Below are 18,016 nucleotides of genomic sequence, written 5' to 3' on the forward strand. Positions count from 1 at the left end.
GACGGGCTGCAGGTGACAACGTCCAGTACGCATGGCTGGGTCAGGGTCCCGGAGCCCGGCACCTCCCGTGAGGGTGCGGTTTTGAAGACGGTGCTGGCCTGGCCCGAGGCCCTCTGAATGGCCCCGGCCCCCAGGGCAGGGTGGGAGTGCCAGGTGAGGGCACCAGCCCCCGCCCTGCCCTGCCCTGCCCCTGCCCCTGCCCCTGCCCCTGCGTGGGAAGGGGCCTCTGTAACGGCCGCTCAGTGTCCCATTGGAAAAGCCTCTGTGCATCTCTTGGGCCCTGGTTAGGGAAGTTCCCGGTGGGACAAGCAGGGGTGCGGACCTCTAGCAGGTGGCCTCAGGCTGGGCTGGCAGTAAATCTTAATCCTTTCTCCTTTCCCCCTTCTCCTCTTCTCTCTCTGCCTGTGGCGTCACTGCTTGAAGCAGCCGTGTGACTGAAGTCTGGCCAATGGGAGGAAAGCAGTGCTAGGGGGTGTGGCTTCTGGGAGATGTCCTGTGAGGTGGGGATACGCTGGTCTTCTTTGCCGTGGCGGGGTGCAATGCGATGGAACAGCTGGGGCCCAAGCAGCCATTTTGTACCATGAGGTCAACACCATAAAGCGAAAACAGAAGGAAAAAATGGGGGGAAGCTGAGACCCTGATGAATCTGGAGCAGCCTTATCACGCTGGACCTCTTTTACACGAGAGCTACACACTTTCATCTTGCCTCGAGTTCCTTTACCTTAAGGTTTCTGACCTTTGTAGCTGAGTGAATACTAACTCACAGATACTCCAGGAGGTTTCACTGGGGAAAGATGAGCTATGATGTCCAATTCTATTTGGTTCCGCAAGCAACCTCGAGGTAGGCACACGGGGTCGGGGGTGAGCATTGGAAGGACCCAAGCTGCTGCTGACAGGGCCAGGGATGGCCCGGATTAGATGTTGGTGAACTTCCGGGGAACTGTGGCCCCCCACCCCCACTCCAGACTGTCTCCTTCCAGCAGAAGGCCTCAGGCGGCCTCAGACAATGATGCCTACATTTCTGTGGCAGTGACCTTCCCAAGACCCACGTACCGGCCTGGGGGTAGCCCGTCTGTGCCCAGTTCCCCACCCGCCCCCTAGCCCATCGAGAAAGGATGTACGGGTGGGCCAGAGGGCAGTCATGCCTCCCAGGAACACTGTCCGTCCCCAGGGCAGCAGGCACAGCGACCGCTGAGACCCAGCTTCCAGTCTAAGCTCATGCCCTACCACAAGGGGCTGGGGGCTTTACCCCCCAGCCTCAGTCTCCCCACCTGTACAAGGGCCAGCCTTGTGGAGTGGCCGGAAGGGGTTCAGCGTGATGAGGGGTGAAAAGCCCCCGCCCATAGCAAAGCGCTCGATGTGCTAACTTGCTGAGCGTGAGCGACTGTGGGGGTATCCCTGCCCACCCGGACTTGTAAATACGCAGGCGTCACCAGGAAGGCTGTTAACACACAGGCTGCTGGGCCGCCCCCGGGGGCTCTGGTTCAGCACGTCTGCAGTGGGGCCCGGGAATGCATTTCAAGCCAAATCCCATGTCAGGAGACCACATTTGGAGCACCGCTGGCTGAAATCAAGGGCGCACAGACAAAAATGTGAAACCGCGCCCTTCCTTAGGACCGCTGGAGCCCAAGCCACGTACGGGAGCCCGGTGGCTGGGTCTGAATGTGGGCTCCCACCTTGGAGGCTGTGTGACCTTGGGCAAGGAGCCTGCCTCCTCTGGGCTTTTGGCTCCTCGTCCATCACGTGGAGGAGAATTAGAACCCCGCTCCGTGGGGATCAATCCAAATGACAGGGCACCAAGCCAGGCAAGCGGCCAATGCGTGTTTCTCTTCTTCCTCTTCCTCCTGCCACCCCCCCCCCCTTATCATCATCATCATGTCTGGATGAATGTGTTCTCAGTAGGGGGAGCAGTTCTCTGTCTCCCACCCAGGGAGCAAGAGTGGGAGCCTGCTACGTACCCTGCTCAGGACCAGGCCCACCAGCTGCGTCTTGCCCTCGTTCCCCGGGGAGGGGGCCCTGTGCCCTCCAAGGGGCATCCTACGTGTCCATGCAGGGATGCTGTCGCCTCCCTAGGATTGGTCAGTCCTGAACTGATGGCCAACTCCTCCCCCCGCCCCACCCCCCGGCCTGATCCTGGTGACCCAGCGGGTGCTGCGAACAGGTCACCAGCGGGGCCTGCCTACCAGGCTTGGGCAGACCACGTGGCCGGTCCTCAGTCCCGGGACGCACCTGGGGCTCGTCGCTGAGCGCGCTGCCACCTGCTGGTGGGCTGTGGCACTGCAGGCAGCGTACCCTCCCAGACCCCTTGGGACAACACAGCCCCCCGTCTCCCACTTGTCCCCAAAGCATGGAACCAGCCCAACTGTCACGGTAGAGTTTGCAGGCGTGGCGGGGGGGGCATCACATTTATTGAGGGACAGTCTGCCTACCATACACCCCGATTCCGTGGCTCTGTATTCACAGCACCGTGTGCCGTCACCGCCTGTGTTAGGCGTCCCCATACCCTAGAAAGAAACCCCGCGTCCAGTGTCCGTGATCCCCTTTCCCCCGCCCGCCCCGCCCACCCCTGGCCACCTTCAGCCTCCTTTCTGTCTCCACGGACGTGCGATTCTGGACATTTCGCGTAAATGGGACCACCGGTATGTGGCCCTTGTGTCGGGCTTCCCCCCCTTGGCACGGCGTCCCAGTACGTCGTTTCTTCCTCCGGCCGGGCAATGCGTCGCCGCGCGGCCACGGCCCGTTTTCACGGTCCGTCCATCGGCTAACGTTTTCCCGTGAGTGGCGCCCCTATAAGGTGTTCGTGTGGCTGTACGTTCTTGGCTCTCTTGGGTACGTGCCTAGGAGAGGCAGTGTGGGGTCCCATGTAACCTCTATCTGACATTTCAGAGAACCGCCGGACCGTCTTCCAAAGTGGCCGCACCCCCGTGCCCACTCCTGAGTGTCCTGCCGGTCCTCAGGACGCACAGAGGGCAGGAGCGCAAGGGTTGGAGCCTGAGAGACCTTGGAACAGCCAAGGGTCTGACATGCTCCCTTCTGCACGTGTGACCCCCCAGAAACAGCTCAATCTCTCCGAGCTGCTCTCTCTTCTACAAAAAGCCAGCACCAGGGTGTAGCTGACACTGTCCCTTGGCCTCACTGTCCCATGGATCCCAGGTGAAGGGCCAGCGTGTGCAAAGGTCCTGTGGCAGGGAAGGGCTTGGGATAGGCAGCGAAGTGGGGCTGGAGGGAGGAACGGGAGAAAGACTGAGGGGCACAGGACGTAGGAGGCAGAGGTGGCTAGAAGAGAATCCCGGTGGAGGCGGCTCTTGGCAAAGCCACCAAGCCTTGCCACGTGCTTGGGGGTTCAGTCCGCTCAAGAATTTGAGCTTGCAGATAGACTTGTTTGTGCATGGTAAGAGTCCGTGAAGGGAGGAGGTCAGAGAGAAACGTCGTGTAACAAAAAAGCAGCCCGGGCACAAGAATCAAGTGAGCAGGGCAGGTTTCCCGGCCAGCACCCCCTGGGCTCAGGGCCGGGGGGGCCCACCCTCCTTGGAGAACCTGGAAGGTCCACCCCATTTGGTTCAGCCCAGCCTGGCCAGGGGTCTGCGTGCCAGGCACCAGCCTTCACCCTTTCACGGCACTGAATCTTGGAGACAACCTTGTGATGTCCGTGTCTTTATTGCCCCATTTCGCAGAGGAGGAAACCGAAGCTCAGAGTGAGTAGAGCACCTTCCCCGGCCGCACCAGCCCCGAACAGGACATCAAGACCCGCCTCGATCGAGACCCAGGCTGGCACAACCCCGAGGGCTGGGATTCCAAACAGCCCTCGCCACGAAGCCGGTTCCTTCTCTCATCCATCCCCTCCAACCATGGCCTCAGCTCTTCATTCTGGACCTTTCGACTCCCCGGGGCCACTCCGAAGGGGGGCGAGGATGTTGTCGAGCTGTCATCTAGATGGCGGCTGGCTGGTCACAAGGCTCTCAAGAATGGGGTCCTAACTGACGGTGTCCCATTGTCCTCACCAACAGGGAGCTGCCACGGTTTTTCCTGAATTTCTCCAGGTCACTGCTCTCAACCTGTTACTTTAGAGCTGTACCTCTGTCTTCTACGAGGCTGGGTGTGTGTATGTATGCATGGATGGATGGATACATGGAGGGATGGGTGGATGGATGGATAGATAGACGGGTAGATGAACAGATGGGTGGATATATGGATGAACAGATGGATGGATGGATGGATGGATGGACAGATGGATGCGTGAATGAGTGGATGGATGGATGGGCGGATGGATAGATGGGTGGATGGATGGATGGGTGGGTGGATTGGTGGATGGATGTGGATGGGTGAGTAGATTGGTGAATGGACAGAGAGATGGATGGATGGATGGATGGATGGATAGATGGATGCATGAATGAGTGGATGGATGGATGAATGGATGGATGGATAGATGGGTGGATGGATGGATGGATGGATGGAAGGATGGGTAGATTGGTGGATGGATGTGGATGGGTGGGTAGATTGGTGAATGGACAGACAGATGGATGGGTGGATGGATGGATGGATGGATGGATAGATGGGTAGATAGATGGATGGGTGGATGGATGGTGGAAGGATGGGTAGATTGGTGGATGGACAGATGGATGGGTGGATGGATGGGTGGGTAGATTGGTGAATGGACAGACAGATGGATGGGTGGGTGGATGATTAGAGAAATACACTGCCATACCTCCTAAAAGGTAGATAAGTGTATTTATTTTATCCATGATAATAAATGAATATATGCAATCTCCATCTTGAAACGAGCCTGCCAAGGCATGAGGTTTCCCAGGGATGCCCACCTTGCCATCAGAGCTCCTGGTGTGCCCCCCTGCCCCCCCCTTGAAAATTTCCATCCATTCCTCACCTTTGAGCCACTCAAATAAGCACACCACAGAATAGTCGCCTTGGTGAGGCACCTGCTCCCGTGCGTCTCCCAGCCCTTGCGGGAAAGAGTGGTACCCGGCCCTCCCCTCTGCCCACTCCTGGCCGTGCTGCTGTTTTGATAGAACATTCGCCATCTGTGTCCCGTCAGTGATCCTGATGGCCACCGCGGAAGCCCGTGTGGCAGGTGGAGAAGCCAAGGCTGGGGAGAGGCAGGGGCCCATTCTCACGATCAATCACGAGACCACAAAAGTGGCCAAGGCGGTGTTTGGATCGGCAAGTAGAAATCTAGCTGCTGCACCGCCTCTGTTTCCACCCCAAAGTCTCCTGCCCCCTGAGTCCCGTTTGGAGGTGCTCACACGCAGTCCTGCCTGTGCTCTCAGGCACAAGTGCGGGCCGCCCCGGTATTCCAGTCGGAGAGGGGACGGGGGTCAGCTCTAGAGGGTGCCGCATCTGGCTCAGCCCTGGGACGTGGCCCCGGCAAGGTCACCCTCGGATGGCTGGGGGCTAAGTGTAGACCTACGGTTCACCTTTGTAAGCCCTTCCACCCCCGGGAAGGCGGGAGGCCTCTGAACCTGCCGAGGGGCTCAAAGACCCACTCCAAGCAGCTGAAGCTCGGTCACCCAGAGGGGGCCGCCCACGGCTGGGGCTCAGGGGCCAGGCAGCGGGCCCTTGGTTTCTTGGCTTCACACGGATGGGGCCACCTTTTTCCCGGGGCAGCTGAGGAGTGGACGGGTCCCGGGCAAGCAGAGCGGCTCTCGCCCTCTGAGGCCACCTGCGGCCTGTCCTGTCAGCTCTGTGCAGGCGAGGGCGCCCGGCTGGCCACTCCCTAGCGATTCTCTTTTCCCCTAATTGACTCGGCACTGCTCACCGGGCACCTTCGACGCGGCCAGCTCTCGACTTTTGGCGGGAGGCCAGAGAGACCAGCAACGCAGCTCGGGCAGTCAAGACATCGCACTGGTTTTTTTGTTGTTGTTGTTTCTGTTTTTGTTTTTATGTTTTTTTTTTTTTTTTTTTACCATTTTGTCCACTTTTAAGCGTACAATCTCACGGAGCTAACCACTCCCGCAGGCTTGCGTGACTTGGAAGCTCTGTCCCCATTAGACACTAACTGTCCCCTCCCAGCCCCGGCGCCCACCGTCTGCCCTCTGTCTGGATAGACGTGACTCCTCTAGGGGCCTCGTGTGAGTGGATCACGCACCAGGTCTCCTTCTGCGGCTGGCTCGTGTCGCTGAGCGTCCCCTCCTGGTCCATCCCTGCTGTGGCAGGGGTCGGCTTCTTTCCTGGAGGCTGAATGCTACTCCACTGTGTAGATAGACCGCACCTGGCGTCTCCAACCATCTGTCACCGGACATTTGGGCGAGCCCACCTCGCGAGTATTGCGAGCACACGGCTGCGAACGTGGGGGAGCAAATGCCCGTGGGAGGCCCTGCTTCCAGCCCATTCGGGCGTACCCCCGAAAGTGGCCTTGCTGCGTCCCGTGCTAATTCTGCGTGTGACTTGTTGAGCAGCGGCCATCCTGTTTCCCAGCAGCTGCCCCACTGACAGCCCCACTCCTGCTGGCTCTCCGCCCAAAGTCCCAGAGGCCCTCGAAAGCAAGGACCCCCGCTCAAACCCTCCCCCTCCCCCTTCTTCCTCCCCCCCCCTTCCCCCTTGGCTGGGCAGGTGCGGGTGACAGCAAAGGCATGAGAGGGAGGTAGGTCGTCATCACCGGGGCCTCTGGGACGCCCTGTCCTGGCTCACAAGGCATCTTCTCATGGGGACATGGGTGCCCGGTCTCCAGCCTCTGCCTGCCCCACGCCTACAAAGAAGGGACCAGGCCAAATAGTGAAACCCGAAAGCGGGTTCATGAGACCCCACTCCCATCCCGATTTCCTTTCCGGGGGATCCTGCCTGTGTGCCCACCGCCCCACCCCCAGGAGGGTCCCCAGGAGCCTTGTATCTATCTGCCAAGAAGAGGAGGGAAGGCCTTGATGCACACACGAGCTGCAGTAGACGCAGAGGGTCTGGGGCCTCCTTGGCCAGCGTGCTGGGGTCTCAGACCTTCTGTGCTGGTGGGCTGGGCAGTGTGATGTCCCCGGGGAGGGGGGGGCCAGGGCAAGAGTCACGCCCTGTGACACCAGCCCAGTGTCCTGCAAACATGCGACTTGGACAGAAGGAGGCCGGCCAAGCCTGACGTGGGTGGCCTGGCTCCCTGCCTGGGTGGGGGGGCCGTGCCTCTTCCCGCAGGGGCACCGGGGGCCTCCTGGGGACAAGGCCAGCTGTCCCCGCCCAGGAGCTGCTGCCTTCCCACCTCTCCCATCCAATCTGTTTTGGGTATTAACCCTGAGCCCCCGAGCGTCGCCCCCTTTGTTTCGGGGGCATCTTGGTGCAGGGTGGGTGCGATGTGGCCTGGGCAAGCTCACCTCCTGAACATGCTTCCTCGTCTGTGACCCCGGGGGCCACGCCGGGAACCTGCAGCATCTCGTTCCGTACCCCTCACCTGCTCCCCCTGCAAGGTCTGAGAAAAGAGAGCCACTGCCCGTGCCCTCTGGCTCTCACCCCGGCTAGCCTCAGGTGACCCCCCCACCGCCATGGTGGGGGCAGCAGGTGCACGGCCTTTGCTCCTCTGGGCCCGGCAGGTTGCAGGGGTGAGGGAGTTCAGGGAGGCTCGTACCTGGCACATCGCACAGGTGCTTAAAACTGCCCACGGAGACACAGCTTCACGATGGAGGGAGTTTTTTTTTGGGGGGGGGTTCCAAACAAAGGAAACGCGTCTCTCTCTCTCTCCACGTGCAGGTGCACACACGCACACACTCATGCATGCACGCGTGTGCCCCCACGGGCACAGGAACACGCACACGCACACACACGCATCAGCCTATGCTTTCCGTCCGCACGAACCACCTCTTGGTTTCGACAAACAGCCGCTTTCCAAACCAGGGCATGAAAACGCATCGTTAGCCCTATTCCTCAGGATACAGTCTCACGTCCGAAAAGAGCGATTTGGCACAGACGCGGTCATCGTCGCAAGCAAGCAGGGTTCAAGGAAAAACGGCAAGGGTCTCCCTGGGCTCAGGCTGCGTCGCAATCTATCAAACAGCTTAGTCGAATGCAACGCTTTAATGTTTCGGTTACACAGACGCCCACGCGCTCCCCGCAGCCGGGAGGCTTCTCGGGTGGCCCCCCGCGACAGCCGGCTCCCCCCAGGGGGCCGAGGGGGCTCCAGGCCAACGGAAACCCACACGCCGCCCACGTAAAGCGGCCCTCCCTGCCCGGCCCCCCTCGGCAGGCGCTCCCTTCCGATCCGACCGCGCTGCAGAGAAGCGCAGAGGGCCCGGGAGGCACACGGCAGCCGGGCAGAGCAGGAGAGGGACGGGGGCAGCGGGGAGCGTCCCGGAGACCTGCCGTGCCGCCGTGATCGGCTGGGACGGTGGGCACTCGGGCACCGGCCGGCCCGCACCTGCTGCGCCGGGTCGGCCGGGGGCTCGGAGCCGGCCTGGGGCCAGAACATGGACGGCCTTCCTCGGCCGGGTCCGGGGGGGGGGGGGACTACGCCCGGCCCCCCCGGCTCCTCTTCCTCTGCCTCCGCCGCCGCCGGGGCTGGGGGCCCTTGCCGGGGGGCCTGGGCGGGCCGCCGCGGAGCCCGGCCCCGCTCTGGAGCAGACGCACCAACTCGTGGTCCTTGTGGTCCAGCACGCGGGGCAGGAACAAAGAGGACCTCTGCGTGCGGCGCGTCTTGAAGCCCCTGCGAGGCCGGCCCTTGCCGTTCACGGACACGTACCACAGTCTCTCGGCGCTGGGCTGGCGCTGGGCCCCCGGCCCGCTGGGCGCCGTGCGGTACAGCCGTGAGGCGTAGGTGTTATAGCCCAGCTCGTGGATCCGCTCCACGAACTGACACTCGGCGCTGTAGCTCTCCTGCAGGGGGCCAGACGCCTCGGTCAGCCGCGGGAGGCCCCGCGCTCGAGGCCGGCGGCCGGGGTCTCGAGGACCCCCCGCTCCTTGGCGGGGGCCCCCCTCCCCTCCTTCCTCCCTCCCGGCGCGCCCAGCACCGATCTGACCCGCTCCCACGCCCGGGCTGTGCCCGTTCCCCCTCCGGGTCCGCGGCCTTGACCTTCGGGGTTCAGCTCGAGGGTCTGCTCGTTTCCGCCACGGTTTCCTGAGCCCCCGGGCGTTGTGGCTCCCCCAGCCCTGTCCCCCCACGCCGCAGGCACTGACTAGGGAGGCTTCCCCGGCACGGGGACGCGGGGCGCTGTCAGCAGAGCGGACGTGGGGCCCGCCCGAAATCTCCGCTGGTGACACGGACGTTGGCAGGACGTCTGGACACAGGGAGAGGACGGCACCCCGGACGCCTTGTGAAAAGCGTGCGTGCGAGAGAAAAGAAACGAATATTGAGAAGAGCACGGGAAGGATGGTTTCGTGGGGTTTTCAGGAGCCTGGCGCCTGCACGAAACTTGGCTCTGGGCCTTGAGCTCTGAGACCGGCCGCCTCGGCCTCGGGGCGCCTGCCCCATGCGCGTGGACCAGAAGCCAGGAGCCCAGGCGGAAGGTCATGAACCGCACAGACACTGCTCTTGTAGGGCGGCTGGGGGTGGCGGCGCCCCAGCACAAGTGGGGGGTGCGCGGGGGCCTGTGTGGGCCTGGGGCAGGCTGGGGGGCACGGGCTGAGACGCGGGGCGCTGCCTTCTCAGAGGCGGGCATCTGGAGGGCGAGAGGCACAGACTGGTAACTCCAGGGGCCTCCACCAGCATCCCTTGGGCCGCCTCGCGGGGCGCCCCTGGGTCCAAGGGGTGGGTGTGCCAAGCACCCCCAGGGCGTCCCTCCTCAGCCCGGGGCCCAGGGGCAGGGCTGGGGGACAGGCAGAGCCGGGCAGAAGGAGCCCGAGACCCTCATGGTCTGTCTCCATCTGTGGAGGGGAAAGGCGGCTGCTACCGAGTGCAGGTGGCCCCAAGGGCCGCAGGCCCATTCTCAGGGGGTCACAGGCTGGTCAGAGCCACGCCCGCGAGGTGGGCAGCGTGTGACCTGCAAAGGGCACAGGAAGCACGATGCTCCAGCACCAAACACCTGTCTCCCGATGACGTGTAAGTTCAGAGGGAAGGGGGGCCGGGTTCTAGCTCTTCCGGACCTCCCTGCTGTGCCCTCTGCTGTCCCACCCTTCAGGGGATGCCCAGAATGCCCCGGGTCACAGTACAGACGCCATGGACAAAGACCAGCCTCCACACCTTATAGACGGGGAAACTGAGGCCCGGGTGGCGGCAGGCCCCAAATCACGGGGATGTGGCACCGTTCTGGTCTGCGCTCAACCCCCGCCTAGCGTGGGAACCAGGGGCCGTCTGGGGGTGAGTGGGTGGGCTCCGGGCTGACCCCCGTGCCAGGCGGCTACAGTGGTGCCTGGCCCCCACGCTAAACTGTGAGAAACTCAGGGTGTCGTAGCCCACGGCCGAGGCCATGAATCAGGAAGCCAGGGGGCGGGCTTTCTCACTGCAGGGGCACTTTGTGGGGCACCTGAAGGGACTCAGTCCTGTGAGCCTCAGAGAGGGAGGAGGTCAGGCCCTCCAGAGGGGGGCCCTGGGGGGGGGCGCAGAGTTTGCATCTTGTAGGGGCTCCCAGAGGGGTCAGGAGGCCCAGGAGGAAGGTGCCAGCACAGAGGCAGGGTCTCCAGGTGCCCCAGCTGGGACTCACAGCGGCAACGGTTCCCGAAGCCTCGCTGGTTCCTCTGACTGTCCCACCCCAGACCCTCTGCTCCACGGGGGCCTCCCCCCAGTCACCCCCACCCACTGGTGCCACCTGCTGAAATTCTCCTTGAAACCGTCCACCTTGGGGAGGCTGCTCTTCCTTCGCAGGCTCCAGAAAAGCCAGCCTGGGGCAGAGTGTGGCTGTGGCCGGCGTGGCTGGTTCTGAGCCCCAGGGCAGCGGGCAGGGGGTGTGCAGGGAGGGCGGCCGCAGGAGTGAGGGGAGGCTGGCTGAGAGGTGCCTTGCCCATGAGGTGACACCTGGAGAGTCATCAGGGGAGAGGTGGGCCCTTTCTAGCGGGCGTTTCTGATGGGGGCACTGCAGTCGGGCAAAGGCAGGGAAGGGTGACCAGCGTGGCTGGTCCTGGGGAAGCGAGAGGGGTTCAGGAGGCTGTGGTGAGTACACGGGTTATGGAATGATGGTGGAAGGGAGGAGCCGAAGGCGGTCCCGGCAGCTCCTTTGGGGGCCGAGGCACCCCGGTGGTGACGTGTGGGCAATGGGGAGCTTCTGGAGGCCATGACAGGAGCGGGTTCACATGTAGTAAGATCCCGATGCATATACCCAGCAGAGAGCGTGACATATGGATGCCCCGGGCAGTGGTGAATGAAGGAATGAATGCCAGGGGGATGATGGATGGATGGATGGATGGGAGGAAGGGAGAGAGAAAGGAAGGAAGGAAGGAAAGAAGGAAGGAAGGAAGGAAGGAGGAAGGGAAAGGGAGGGGAGGGGAGGGAAAGGGAGGGAAGGGAAGGGAGGGGAGGGGAGGGGAGGGGAAGGGAGGGGAAGGGAAGGGAAGGGAAGGGAAGGTGAAGCCGGGGTTGTCAGATCTAACCAATAGCAGCCACAGGTAGACTGTGACCCACAGGGATCCCCCAGGCCATGCTTTGTGCTGTCCCCCAAAGTCCTGGGCCCGGGTCCCCCATGGGAGACGTGGCAAAGGTCTTAGGCTCCCCCTCCAGATTCAGCCCTCCCCGCCCAATCTATGAACTTGCTCAGTGCGGATGATGGCCCTCGGGACCGGTAACACCAGCACCACCCCTGCAAGGCGACGAGAACGCCTCACCGGGGCCCCTCTCCCTAACGGACAAGGGGCGTCTGTAGATGGCCTCGGGCCACTTGAGGAACAGAAAATCAGTCCTGCCCACTGGGCACCAGGGGCACGGGGCTGAGGCTTCGGCAAAGCCACGTGCCCCTCAAGGAAAAAAGTCAGGCCAGAGCTTGGCCTGAGGGCACATCCTGATAAGCCGTGACAACGGGTGTCTGCAGACTCTAGAAGCACCTGCGGAAGAGGCTGGGCGCCAGGGGCGAGGTGGATGCCAGGGGGGGTCCCTCCCCCCAGACACGGCTTCTCTTAAGTGGCCCCTGAGGCAGACAAAACAGCTGGGCGCGTTCCAGCTTTTCCATCTCCTTCGGCAAAACGGCGGAAGGTCTGGGACTAGACGGCAGCTTAAAGAGGGTTTTGCTGATCACACTTTGCCCGGCTCCCCAACCTCTCCGGGCAGGGAGAGGCTGGTGTGGGTGCCCTGCAAAGAGACTGCTGCACGGAGAGAGGGAGCTGCGGGGAGATGGTCCTCGGGCTGCGTCGTCTAGGTTACCGTGGACGGAAAACCTCTCATTGCCCAAGGAGGTATCAGCCGAACTGCGCCTAATGACTAGTTGGAGACGGCAAATTTCCTGCTTACATGCATTTTACTCCATGCGTCCCCACCCCTGCCCTTGGGGGAAGGACACCGCCAATGCCCACAGAGTCACGGGACCCTTTTCTGTTGCGGAAGCCCCAGGCTGTGTAGACTGGATTCCGAATCTGGGTGCCTGGGAGGCGGGCCCTGTGGTCCTTCCTCTGTGTTTCGGCCTGAGAACGAACAGCTCTCAGCTCTCGCCTTCCCATCCCCCGGGGAGGGCTGGCTGTGCCGTGCCCTGCTTCCCTCTCTCGTCCCCCCAGGAGACCCCTGGTTGAGCCCGCAGAAATGCTCTGCCCGGCAGGCAGTCGCGTGGCGCCCCACGGCTCACCGGGTCTATTTATTTCAGTGGAGATTCGGGGGACAATCTCTGCCTCGCTCTCAGCTACCGTGGGGGGAAGGGCAGCGATGGGGAACAAAAATGTGTGGAGGGGCAGCTTCTAACCAGCGACACTGGAGAACGTAAGACAAGTGTGACCCCCCCCCCGTGGGGTCCTCCCCGGGGGGTCCGTGCCCCAAGGCAATCACACGGGCAGTCGCCACCGACAGCCGAAGCCGCCCCGGGCGTCGAGACCCCAGGGCTTGAGGCTCTGGTTCCAGCTCGGGTTCTGCAGGTCCCCGGACAAAGCGTTACACTGCCCATGTCCCCTCTGTCCCCTAACGAGTGGCCAAGGGAGATGGCCGCCCCATGCACACCTGCCCACGTGCGAGATCGGACTCACCGAAGCGTACAGCCGTCCTCTCTTGTTCATGGCCAGGTACCGTCCAGAGAAGAGCCCCTTGATGGCCACGATGCCCACCTCCACCGCCGTGATCTCCAGGATACCTGGGAACAGTGTGAAGGCGCGTCACTCCCCGCGCCCCCCCCCCCCAGAGCCCCGCGCCCAGGGCCGAGGACCCCCTGGACCCGCCCAAGCCTCACCCAGGCTCGGGGAGGTGAGGGCAACACACACTTAAGCGGGGCGGGGCGGGGGGGGGGTTTGACTCGGAGGTTGAGGAAAAGGAGAGGCTACTGGATGGGAGGCAGAGCCCCGGGAGCATCGCGGCAGGCTTCTCCGACGAGAAGAATTCCGACACGGAGGGAAGGAAAAAAACTGACATTGCTACCCGCTGACCTGCCGGGTGCGGGGTCTCTCAGGACACGGGAGCCTCTCAGCCACCCGGCGAGCCGGTTGCGACTCAGACGGCCGGGGTTAGGTGACTTTCCCGAGACCACCCCCACGTGGGCGAGCCGGAGCTCCAACCCCCCCCCGCTGCGGAGAGCGGTGCGGGAGCTCTCCAACCGCATTGTCTACACCCCACAGCATCTGAGGAGTCTGGGGCAGGGGTGAAGCCGGGGCTGCTGCGCGCAGGGCACTGAGGGAGCCACGGGAACTCACTGGCAGCGGGCCTGGGCAGCAGGTAACTGTGCAGGGCAGGGTCCAAGCGCCACAGAGGACAGTAGCAGGAAGCGGGCTTAGACGCCGGATGGCACAAAGGGAAGCTGACCTGGGCTCTCCCATCCCCACTGCGCGGAAGGACTTTAAGTCTCCCCTAAGCTTCCTTCTGAACGCAGGAGTGCCTTTTCATCAGAGGTCCTGCAACAAAGGCCCCAGTGGGGCCGTTGTCCCCCGCCCCCCGGCCCCCCAAGGGCTCCAAGGGGCTCTGGAGCCAAAGCGATGCCCTCTCCAGGGCCCCCAGCACAGCAGCAATCCCAGGGCCAAGACGCGGGGCGATGCAGGCCGCGGGCCTCTGGCGTCCGTGGGACGCAGCGGGGGCGGATTGCGCGCCGAGGGCGGCGGCGCCGCCGCGTCCCGATGCGGGACAGGGGTGGCTGCGCACCGCGCGCTCCTCTGCCCCCAAGCTGCCTGCCTCGGATGCTCCAAGGATTCTGATGCTCTGTGGGAGCCTCGATTTGGAGAGAACCGGGGCGTTGCTGGGAAGGGAGCGCGGGCGCTCCGGGAGCCCCATCCTGCGGCCCCCGGGACGCCCTGGCGACAGCTCGCCCCCCCACGCGCGGCTCCAGAGGCGTCCTCCGAAGGCGCCTTCCCGGGGCTGCGGCTTTCCTCGCGGAAGCAGCGGTTTCCTACGCTCCGCGCGGGGGCGAGCGCCGCGGGCTGCGGCACAGGACACCGGGCCCCCAGCCACGCTCCCACGCTCCCCGCTGCGTCCCTGCCTCGCCCCCACCTCGGGTCTCCCGCTCCCGGCCAAGCGGAGCTGCTTCGGCCCCCGGCCCCCGCGCTCCTCTCCCGGAGGCTCAGCCCGAGCCCGGGTCCCCACCGCCAGAGGAGCCAAACCCCGGCGCCCGCGGGGCTCCCGCTGGAGCCCGATCCGGGCCGTGGGGCCGGGCGGGAGCACACCTGTGCCCCCGGACCCGGGCGGACGTCCCTCCGCGCGCCTAGCTCGTATCCCGCGGCCGCACACCGAGGCGGCGCCCGCCCTGCCCGTCGCTCTGCGGCCGAGGGCGGCGGTTCGGGCCCCGGGAAATGACTCTCCCGGCGGCGGCCGCGCTCCAGGAGGGCGGAGGGGCCGGCGGGGCGCCCCGGGGTCGGCCCGAGGAGGAGAGGTCGTCAAAATAGTAGGAGACCCTACCCGCCTCGTCCGGGGCCTTTTCTCCCACCAACTCACGGGGCTCAAACTTGCCGGGGCCCCGGGACCCCGCCGGGCGGGGCGCCCCGGGGGTGTCTACCGCGCGTGCCCTCGGACGTGACCCCCCCCCCCAGCTCCACTCGCGCTCTTCTCCCCGACGCCAGGAGGCGGCGGGGGACCCCGGCGGGCACCCTGGGCGCGCCAGGCCCTTCCGGACTCCGCTTCCCGCCCCCCCCCCCGGGGGCCCCCGCCGCCGCCTCGACACTCACTGTAGGCGCTGTTTTCCAGGCTGCCGTTGACGCGGCCGCTCGGGTGCAGCTGGAGGTGGTACTTGGTGGCGCAGTAGAGCTTGCGGCGCCGGGGCGCCCCGCCGAGGTGCTCGTAGACGCCGCCGCGGCCGCCCGCATCGCGCCGCAGTCGCGCCCCGGGGCCCGCGGCCGGCCAGCCGGGCTCCAGCAGGTTGAGCAGCAGCAGCCAGATCAGGCCCATCGTGGCATCGCGCCCGCCCCGCGGCGGCGGCGGCTGCAGGCGAGCGCGGCGCCCATGGAAGGGGCGGCAGCGGGGCCGGGGCGCTCGGAGCGCGCGGGGCGGTGCGGACTCGCGGCGAGCGGGGGAGGGGCGGGAGGGAGCGGGGGCTGGGGGGGAGAGAGGGAGGGAGGCAGAGAGAGGGAGGGAGGGAGGGAGGCACCTCCTTTAATTTTCACCCGGGATCCGGTGAAATTTCCGTTGCTGCGCACAGCGCGGGAAGAAAAGACGGTGCGGCAACAAAAGGCCGACGTGGTGCCCGGGCGGAGGCGCGGGAGGGGCGGGGAGCCCGGCGGGGCGCGGGGTTCGGGCCGGGCGCCCCCCGCGCAGCGCCGTCGAGCCGCGGCTCCGCGCCCCCGCGCGCCCTCCCGGCTCCGAAAGGTCCCTTCCCGCCCCGCCCCGCCCCCGCCCCCTCCCCCAGGCCAATTATGCCTCCGAAAATTATAGACCGAGGCCTCGAGGCGGCCGCCCCAGGCCCTGTCACCCCCTCCCGCCCCCCATCAATCCCCCGGCACAATGGGACCGCCGCCGATGACTGATGTCCGCGAAAACAACTTGCGGGGAAGTCGCGCTGACGAACGCCCATTAAAGGAGGCGCATAATGAAGGGGGCCGCGGAGCGCGGCGGAGGGGAGGGCCCCGGGGCGCGGGCGCGCGTGGGGGACCCCGGGGCTGGGTCTGCGCCCGGGGCTCCCTGCTGGAGCGCGACGCTGTCCTGGTGGCCCGGGGCGGGGCGGCCCGGCCCGGGCCGGGAGGCGCTTTATCCTGCGGCGCCCCCCAACCTGGCAGAATCCGGGAGGGCGAGGCTGGCGCACGTCGGGCGGCCTCGGAGGCTCGGGTCCCAGCAGCCGGCCAGAGAGGGGGCTGGGGAAGCGGGAGGGGGTCGGGGGAGCCAGAGAAAGAGGCACAGCGACAGACAGTGCTGGAGAGCAAGAGAGGCCGCAGCGAGAGGGAAAAAACGGGAGAGCTGGAGACAGAGAGGGAGGGACAGACCGCCAAGTGGAGACAGAGCTGGGGGAGCCCGGGGAAGATCCGAGAAAAGCTGTAGGAGTCTGGTGACCACCGAGGAGGGAGATGAAAGCCATGAGCGGGGGCAGGAGGGGGGGTGGTGGCCATCCCTGTCCTGGGGGAGCAGCGGCTTCCGGGTGGCCCCTGGCCTGAGGGGGGACCCTGTCCCCTAGGGACCCCGGTGAGGAAGGGCTTCAGACAGAGTGTTGGGGAAAGCCACAGCCCCCCTCCCTTCTCTTGCTCCCCTGGCCTCCACCTCCGGCAGGCCCCTGGCCAGCAGCCAGCCAGATGGGACCCACAGGCTCAACTCAAGCAAGAGAGCTCACCCACGGGGGCCGGTGGCCCGGGCTGGCATCCCTGTTCTTTCTACCAGCGTCAAGGTTTGGGACCTTGGTCTCCCAGGGGAGGGACAGGTGTGCAGGGCACCAGGGGACTCCCCTGAACTGTAGGAGCTAACACCCCCCCCCCCCCGGGACATTTCTTCCCGCCCTGGCCTGACACAAACAGAGCAGTCCTCAGTGAGCCCACCTGAGCACGCTCAGTGCCTGCCGGGTCCTGGGTGTCCCCTGGGGGGACATTCTGCAGGGCGTCACCCAGCACCTCAATCCCTGAGGAGGTGACTCCTGGCCAGAGTCTGTCTAGACAGAGCCCGTGGACAATCCGAAGCCGAGGCCGCTGATGGTCGGAGCCCCAGATTCTTAATGACAGTGCCTGCTGTAAGGAGGACAGAGGACAGCCCCCGGGGAAGCCCCCAAGCACAGAGCCAAGAGGGGAGCTTACTCCCTGGAGCTCCCCCCACCCCCCAGATCTGGCCTGGGATGGCACACGGGAGCCCCTCACCACACATTCCTGGAATGAATGAATGAATGAACGAATGAATAGCCGAGCCACTTCCTAGCCATGTGACCGTGGCCGTGTAGCATCGCCCCTCGGAGATGCTCGCTCCTTGTGTATGAAAAGCCTCAGAGGTGGTAACACCCAGTGGAATCAGCCGTGCAACGTCCCTGCCACCCTACCAGCTCCGAGCTTGCCCCACCCGCAGGACAGCGTATCAGCAGGCACGCCGGGACCCACAGCTGTCCCTTCCGGAGGCTCCCGCTCACCACGGGCTTTCTGTCAGTGTCACTTCTCCAAGGCGGCACAGCTCCCTGGGCTGTGTTCTCTCCTCTTCCCTGGACCCTGGCGTCGGCCTCCGCCCTGCAGTCAGACGGAGCTGCGGAAGACCCACCCCTGCCTTCCCCCACCCGCGTCGCCTTCTGCTGGTGCTCACGGGACTTGCCTGCTTGCCTGCACGCCAGTCCACCGCCCAGGCCTTTCCTCCAGGCTCCGGGCCACGGCTCACCCAGCCTCTTCGTCTAGAGCTCCCTGCGCCCCCCTCCCCCCGGGTTTCCTGGCCCAGGAAGCCCCCAGACACCTCCTAGGGCCTGGGCTTGGGTCCCGACGCTCAGGCCCAGCCGAGGGAGGGGTGCCCGGTTTCGTGGTGCGTTCCTGGCACGGCAGGAACCTCATGCACAGAGTTGGGGTGGGCGGCTGGCCTGGGGCAGCCACAGGACCCACAACGCGCGGGGACCTCGGCCCCTCCCCCGCTAATACAGAACCAGCGGTGATAGCGACCCTGTTAATTGCT

General features: G+C 64.9%; 1 protein-coding gene across 1 annotated transcript; it reads right to left on the minus strand.

Annotated features, from left to right (window-relative positions):
- Positions 1–8,430: 8,430 nt before the first annotated feature.
- On the minus strand, positions 8,431–15,346 carry FGF3 (fibroblast growth factor 3). The gene is made up of 3 exons (XM_043582335.1): positions 15,127–15,346; positions 13,012–13,115; positions 8,431–8,796 (listed from the first exon to the last, which is right to left on the minus strand). The coding sequence occupies exons 1-3, from the start codon at positions 15,344–15,346 to the stop codon at positions 8,431–8,433; spliced, it is 690 nt and encodes a 229-aa protein (XP_043438270.1).
- Between the last annotated feature and the right edge of the window lie 2,670 nt (positions 15,347–18,016).

This window comes from Prionailurus bengalensis, chromosome D1 (genome assembly GCF_016509475.1).
Source record: "Prionailurus bengalensis isolate Pbe53 chromosome D1, Fcat_Pben_1.1_paternal_pri, whole genome shotgun sequence".
In the NCBI taxonomy this organism is placed as follows: domain Eukaryota; kingdom Metazoa; phylum Chordata; class Mammalia; order Carnivora; family Felidae; genus Prionailurus; species Prionailurus bengalensis.

Bases quoted from the DNA above. Each gene is read 5' to 3' on its own strand.
- FGF3 (XM_043582335.1), bottom strand. From the start codon at position 15,346: ATGGGCCTGATCTGGCTGCTGCTGCTCAACCTGCTGGAGCCCGGCTGG. The intron at 13,116-15,126 runs GTGAGTGTCGAG...CACTGTTCCCAG, and splicing joins CCTGGAAAACAGCGCCTACA to GTATCCTGGAGATCACGGCG. The intron at 8,797-13,011 runs GTGAGTCCGATC...GGCCCCCTGCAG, and splicing joins GAGGACGGCTGTACGCTTCG to GAGAGCTACAGCGCCGAGTG.